This window comes from Myotis myotis, unplaced genomic scaffold, assembly GCF_014108235.1.
Source record: "Myotis myotis isolate mMyoMyo1 unplaced genomic scaffold, mMyoMyo1.p scaffold_m19_p_4, whole genome shotgun sequence".
NCBI classification, from domain to species: Eukaryota; Metazoa; Chordata; class Mammalia; order Chiroptera; family Vespertilionidae; genus Myotis; species Myotis myotis.
This window is the reverse complement of record NW_023416346.1, coordinates 116,020,603-116,027,885: the sequence shown is the minus strand read 5'-3', so window position 1 is coordinate 116,027,885 and position 7,283 is coordinate 116,020,603. Positions and strand designations below refer to the sequence as shown.

At 46.4% G+C, this 7,283-nt stretch overlaps 1 protein-coding gene across 1 annotated transcript; it reads left to right on the top strand.

Annotated features, from left to right (window-relative positions):
* Nucleotides 1–2,564: 2,564 nt before the first annotated feature.
* LOC118653606 (melanoma-associated antigen B18-like) lies at nucleotides 2,565–3,224 on the top strand. The gene has a single exon (XM_036304241.1). The coding sequence runs from the start codon at nucleotides 2,565–2,567 to the stop codon at nucleotides 3,222–3,224; it is 660 nt and encodes a 219-aa protein (XP_036160134.1).
* The last annotated feature ends 4,059 nt before the right edge of the window (nucleotides 3,225–7,283 follow it).

Below are 7,283 nucleotides of genomic sequence, written 5' to 3'. Positions count from 1 at the left end.
ATATCTGATTAATGCACAGTTACAATTTTGTGGTTAGATGTATTTAAATATTTTAATTACAAAGTAATAATACATATATTCTTGATGCAAAATTTCTAGTAATACAGATACATTTCAATTTCCCTCTTTCCTCCAAATTCAATCCCCTCTTCAGAGGCAACCACAATTAACTATCTGATGTGTGTCATTTAAACTTGATCTGAGGTTTTTTATACATAGATGTGCTGTAAAGATGTATTAAATTTTTAAAAACATGATTAAAAATGGGCATATTATTCTGCATGTTGATCATTCTTCCAGTGTGCCCTGGAATAATGAATTTTGCTACTTAAACTGAAGGAACTTGAGGCAGCACCTCAGAGCACACATGCCAGGACCATTGGTGTAATAACAGGACAGCACCAAAATTTGGGCCTGTTGAGGTAGTATGAGACAAGAGATTATCCTAATAAATACCTAAAACCTTTTGTTGGTGAGGACTGGACTTCCTAAAATAGTCATCTAAACAAAATATAGTACATTGATGAAGATTATTGCAGGTTTAACTGGTATATTTTCCATTATATGTTCTAAATAGTTATTGACTATGTGTGATCAGGCTTCTAATTTTGCTACAGAGGGGGCCGGCCTCGCACCTGCCCCGGCCCGCAAGGCCCACGTGGGTCTGCAGAACACTGCCACTTCCGGTGCCAACCCACGTGACCGGAAGTGCGGCCTCACTGCTGTGAAGCCCAAGCTCTGGGGGACGAGGCCTGTCTAATGGCTGCTTCCCAGGCCGAGCGGAGGGAGCGGCCCAAGTCCTGTCCCAGTCAAGGTGCGAGGAGGTCGGAGTGCGCACCGGGGGGCACTTCCCCAGCAACCCCAGGCCCTTTTCCCCAGAAAGAGGGGGAGTCAGGGGGTGGGGGCCTTGGTGGGAGGGGCTGGCAGAGGGAGGGTGTCCAGGTCAGCCAAAAGTCATGATCACTGGGGTGACGAGGGACCCCATAACATGGAGGACACCTCAGAATCCCTAAATGCTGCCATTCTGATAGGCTCAGGCATTTGTCAGCCGAAGTGCTCCTTAATTCCTGCTCAGGGCTCAGGCAGGGGAAAGCTTTTGCCTGACAAGTATGATCACAACACAGCTGGGGGATTCATGTTAGATACACATCTAGGCGGATACATGTGAGACCCTGGGGCACCTTTCATAATTGGCCTCCTTTTGATTGGTGCATCCTGCATTTGGAAGAAGACAGGCAAATGCAGCTATACCAGCTGTGGGCAAACTACGGCCCGCGGGCCGGATCCGGGCCGTTTGAAATGAATAAAACTAAAAAAAAAAAAAAGACCGTACCCTTTTATGTAATGATGCTTACTTTGAATTTATAGTAGTTCACACAAACACTCCATCCATGCTTTTGTTCTGGCCCTCCGGTCCAGTTTAAGAACCCATTGTGGCCCTCGAGTCAAAAAGTTTGCCCACCCCTGGGCTAGACCATTTCAAACTCACTTCCTCCTCTGGCTCTGGGGCACCTGCTGACCTCAGTGTAAGATAGGCCACAAGCACAGACACAGAGGACTCTAGTTCTTGCAGTGCCAAGCAGGAAAACCACATGTGGACTGAGGAACGACCCACCCTGAACAGGTGAAGGGAAAGCTAACAGCAGAAAGCGGGGCTCTGAGCCCTTCTTGGAGACTAGGTGAGGGGTCTAAATGAGGACTGAGGACCCTAACAATCCAGGACAGAGAAGGCTCCATAGCGATGTCAGTTCTGGGTGCCCCCTCCCAGAAGCAGCATCTCAACGCAAACTTGTGGCATGGAAGTTTGAGTGTCACCTTGAGAGCAAGAGCAGGGACTGGGGGCCCAGGTCTTGCCAACAATTAACTTGATGATCCTGAATATGAACGGAGAGCACTCCAGAAACCCAGGGTCCTGCATACCCCCCCCCCCCCCAGTCCCCATAGTTGCCTAGGGAAGACTCAGGTAGGATTCTATGGGTATGAGTAAGGCACACTCTCACTTACTCTGCAGGGTTGTCAGGGTAGATTCTGGGCAGAACAGGAGCTCTGTGGGCCCCTGGAGCACTGCCCTCAGACCCTGCAGACATGGCCTGGGTTAAAGCCCAGGTGCAATGTCCCTACTGAGGGAGCACACACCATCTCACTCTCCTCCTCCAGGTGCCAGCATCACATCCTCTCCTGCCACACAAGTACACGCTGCCCCTGACCAGTGTTGTCATGCCTTGGGGAAAGAAGAGCAAGCACCAACAGGCCCTGAGTGACAGAGTCTCAAGGGTGCTGAGGCCACAGCAGAGGAGACTGAAGTGCCCGTCTCCTCTCCTCCCAATGATGATTCTCCCCCGAGCTCCCCTGCACCTGACCCATCCCAGGAGCCCCAGGGAGCCACAGCCACTAGCTCTCTTGAGGCAGGTGTCTTATGCCCATTATCTGATGCCAGTGCCAAGCGCCAAGGTCAGGAATGTGCCCGTGCCTCCCAGGCAGTACCTTCTGCTCTGCGGGCTCGCAGAGATCCACTAAGCAGGGTGGTTAGCAAGGTGGTGCATTTCCTGGTGGAGAAGCTGAATATGAAGGAGCCCATCACTCAGACCGCACTGCTGAGGATTGTCAAAAGGAAGTACAAGGAGCAGTTCCCTGAGATCCTCAGGAGAGCCTCTGAACACATGGATCTGGTCTTTGGCCTTGACTTCAAGGAAATCGATCCCAACAACCACACCTATGCCTTTTTCAACAATCAAGGCCTCCCTGTTGAGGGAGACCTGAGCTGTGATGAGGTGGTGTCGAAGACCGGGATCTTGATGATGCTCCTGGGTGTGATTTTCATGAATGGCAACCTCGCCACTGAAGAGGAGATCTGGAAGTTCCTTGATGTGTCTGGGGTCCACCCTGGGAAGAAGCATCTCATCTTCGGAGAGCCCAGGGAATTCATCACCAAGGATCTAGTTCAGCAAAAGTACCTCAAGTGCTGCCAGGTTCCTGACAGTAATCCTCCAAGTTACCTGTTCCTGTGGGGCCCAAGAGCCCACGCTGATATCGGCAAGATGAAAGTGCTGGACGTGCTGGCCAGGATCTACAATAAGCTCCCTACTGCCTTCCCAAACCTGTATGAGGAGGCCTTGAGAGATGAGGAAGATGAAGCATGGTTGAGAGCCGCAGCCATGGTTTGCTCTTTTATCAAGCACAGGGCTCCTTCCAGGGCCAAGTCCAGAAGCTTCTCCCACAACTAGTGAGATCTGAGGCAGCCTTTTCACCTTGAGTTTGAGGAGAGCAGTTCAACCTTATGAAGAGTAGAGTAGTGGGCTCTGGAGGGAACTAAACATTTATGCTGTTGGGTTTCTTTTTCTTCTGTAGATGACTAATTTTTAGGGTTTTATATATTTTCAAAAGTTGTTCCTTCTCAGTAAAGGTTTATTTGCTTCAGAATATCAGTTTATTAATGTCATGGATGCCACATTTATTAAAGTTGATATTTTTTTTAAATATATTTTATTGATTTTTTACAGAGAGGAAGGGAGAGAGATAGAGAGTCAGAAACATCGATGAGAGAGAAACATCGATCAGCTGCCTCCTGCACATCTCCCACTGGGGATGTGCCCGCAACTCAGGTACATGCCCTTGACCGGAATCGAACCTGGGACCCTTGAGTCCGCAGGCCGACGCTCTATCCACTGAGCCAAACCGGTTTCGGCTAAAGTTGATATTTAATATTATGAGTTTGTTTATTACGAACCAATTGAAAAGTCTTCAATATGTTCTTTCTCCTACAACGCAAGGCACAGGTATAGGATTTTTCCTGGGCATATGAAATATTTGGTATAACAAAATGGAGAAATTTGGGATAAAAAAACGGAGGATTAATTCTTAGTTTGCTTAATTCTCCTTGTTCTTTTCTTATAAAATTAAATAGCATATACCTGGATTTGCTTATCTGCTTCAAAGTTTTTGAGAAAATAAATCGCAATAAATTTCAATTCTTGCTCATGTCTTTTCTTTTCCCCTCCAGCATTAATAGACCATCTGCTCTTTGGAAATATCTAATAGCACTAGAGATGGTAAGAAAAGGAAGCCTAATAGCCACTGCCCATAAAATTTAGAGTCTAGCATCAGCATTGGTCATATTAGGAAAATGGTTGTCGTAGACCAATTCCAGCATATCATAATTTTAAGAGTTTCATCAAGGTCTTTGCTTCACGCCCTGGGCTGCTTGAGATGCTGTCCTCACCCCAGAAAAAAAAAGAGTTTCATCAAAAGATTGATGAAACTTGAGGACTCAACAAGGTTGAGTCACACATGTAGTCACCTGTTGGGAATGGCTAAAGGCATTTCCCCAAACCTGAATAGGAAACTGATTGTGGCTGCCAGGCAGTTAAAGGGCATCTTAATCTACATGTTATTTCCTCCTACTGGCCAAACACCTGAACAGCTGTAGGCTATTCCCCAAACTGACTGCTTCTGTACCCTTTGAAACCTTACCCTTTGAAGTGTACTATCTCCACCTTGCCTTAGGACAAATTGTGTTAATAAAAGCAAGGGTCCTAGACAAGGAGGAACACACTCTACAGTTCCTTTAGCTGAAGGTCCTCTGACCCCCAATGCCTTTCAAAATTATAACTCGTCTCCGGACTCTTTATTAGTCTCTGGATTCCTATGTCATCTACACACAGCCCCTTTTCCAGATTCCTGAACCCTTCTTGATGCTGGGACAAGAACCCCGGCAAATGGTGTCATACAATGTAAGAAATAAGTAAATGACAAGTAACAGAAAATGTGTGGAAGAGAGCAATTTATTGCCCACCATGTGAGCAAGGCAGTGTTGGGCCTTGGAAATCTCTAGTCCCTCAGGGAGTGAGGGACAGGTAATTTTCAGTTGGGCTGCATGATGTGCTGGATGAAGCCGAGGAAATGGGGAGTAGGGGTCAAACTCTCAGGTAATGGGTCTTAGAGTGGAGACACTAAGCCTAGAATGGAAAACAGATCTTAAGAGTTACCTTGGGATGTGGGAAAAGCTGATAAATCTCCACCTGAGGCCAGACTGGAAGGGGTCCAGTCCACTTGCTCCAAGGCAGGTGAATATAGTGCCCAAACTAGGTGTTTTGAGAACAGGATGTCTAGAGTGTTTCTGAAAAATAAGGGTGATATCCCTTGAAGTGACATGCCAAGGAGCCATTGGGAAATCCCTCTTTTCATGGGCTGGAAGAGCCAGATCTCACTCCATGAAAATGACATGTCATGTAGAGAATTTGTGTTTAACTTGGCAAAAAGTAAGGACAGATTCTATTTATGGTGGCGATGAAATTAATAAAATTAAGGGTGGTATGGATGACAAGTTGTTGGTCCTTGAGACTAATAAACGTTGAGTTACACATTGCTAGGGAACGTAACCACACACCCTTATAAAACAACAAATGCTCTATAGGGGAAATTCTACTTAGTACTACCTGCTCAGCAACATTTTGCCTTATGTGGTTTTCTACCTTGTATACAGTTGCATGTTCTTTAATAGAGCATGGAAATTAAATTCTGTGAGGAAAGGTGGTTATTATCTGGGTTCAAAATCATCCTAGTGACAGCTGCCATGCATTAAAAGCACCAAATTTGCCTAATACTATAGATAGTTTATATTCATCACAAATGAATGTCCACAGTGTTGCGTGAAAGACTACCAGACTCATTTTGCAGATAAAGAACATGGAATAGGCTCACATTCAAGGCTAAAAACTGACAGACCCAAAATCCATCTCTTTGAAGGGGACAAGGCCCAGATCATATTTCTCCTTAAGTAATGGGTTTCTCTTCTCTACCATCCAGTGAACTTTGCAAACTGTCTGATTACATACTGTAGGGGAATTAAGGGTCACCTCAACCTCTTGATACCCCACAGCCTGCCTCCCACAGAACTTGCAAATTCACTGTTCCTTAGTATAAGCTCCCCCCCCCCCGCAAAGTGCCACTGTAGGGCATGTGGTGTCCCTCTCCCTCATCTTGTGAGCATGCATCATTTATAGATTACTGTATAGATCATCTCTACAGGGTCCAGTCTTGTGGTTTTGGACACCACATCACCATAGAGCAGAAATCCCATCCTCATCTCCCAGGGTAAATAGGGGACCATTGAACATGCTCTTAGGGATTAATTTTGTAATTTGGTAGATAGGCATCTAGGGCAGAGTATCGGTTATCTCAGGCTGCCCTAACTATATGCCATAGAGTCGATGGCTTAATCAACAGAAATTGGTTTTGTCACAGTTCTAGAAGTTGGAATTCCAATGTCAAGGTACAAGCAGATTTGGTTTGCTCTGAGCTCTCTCTCCTTAGCGTACAAATGGCTTCCCTCTTCTCCTGGCTGTCCCTTGTGTGGGCACATGCCTGCTGTCTCCTTGGTTGACTTAAACTCATAAGGTTGGATTATGGCCTATTCTAATAGCCTCTTTTTACCTTAAACATCACGTTAAAGACATAAAATCTCTGGCCATGTGAGGACACATCGAGAAGTCCTCAGTTGACCATGACACTTGATCCCAAACGTCCAACCTTTAAAATTGTGAGAAGTCAATGTCTGTTGTTTATATGACACCCAGTCTGTAATATTTTGTCATAGCAGCCCAAATGATCCAGGGAGTTGAAAATGAAACCCTTTGCTCCCCAGGGCCTCCAGCTGGCTGACTCACCCTGCAGATCCTGGGACTGGCCAGTATCTGTAATCATGTGAACCAACCTCTTTCTCTCTTCATCCTATTGGTTCTGTTTCTCTAATGAACCCCTACTCTCCAGCTGCTGTACAGAATACTTCAGACTTAGTGGCTTAAAATGACATAAATGTACACTCTTGTAGTCTGCCAGCCAGAGTCCTATTTGACTCTCAAATGCCTGAAGTGGAAATGTCAGGCTGGGCTCCCTCCAGAAGCTGGAGGGAGCATCAACTCCTGGCCTCAGGCAGTTTCTGGTGGTGGCTGGTGACATTGGCTTGCGGCTGCATCCCTTCTATCTCTGCTTCTGTCTTCACATCTCTTTCTCCTCTGTCTACGCTCACCTGCTCTCTCTGATAGGGACATGTGTGATGGCATTTAGGGTTCACCCAAATGAGCCAGGGTCATCCCTCATCTCAAGGTCCTCAGCCTCCTTGGAGGCTGCCATAAGTGGGCACATTCTCAGACTCTGGTCATCAGGACATGGTGTGGCCATCACAGCCTTCCTCTCTCCCAGCCACAGTGGGCTTCTCTGGCCCTGGCACTCTGGGGCCTGCACACAAGAGGTGATTCATTGTTTGCTGAGGAATGTGTGAACAA

Coding starts and splice junctions, on each gene's coding strand:
- LOC118653606 (XM_036304241.1), top strand. CDS start 2,565: ATGAAGGAGCCCATCACTCAGACCGCACTGCTGAGGATTGTCAAAAGG.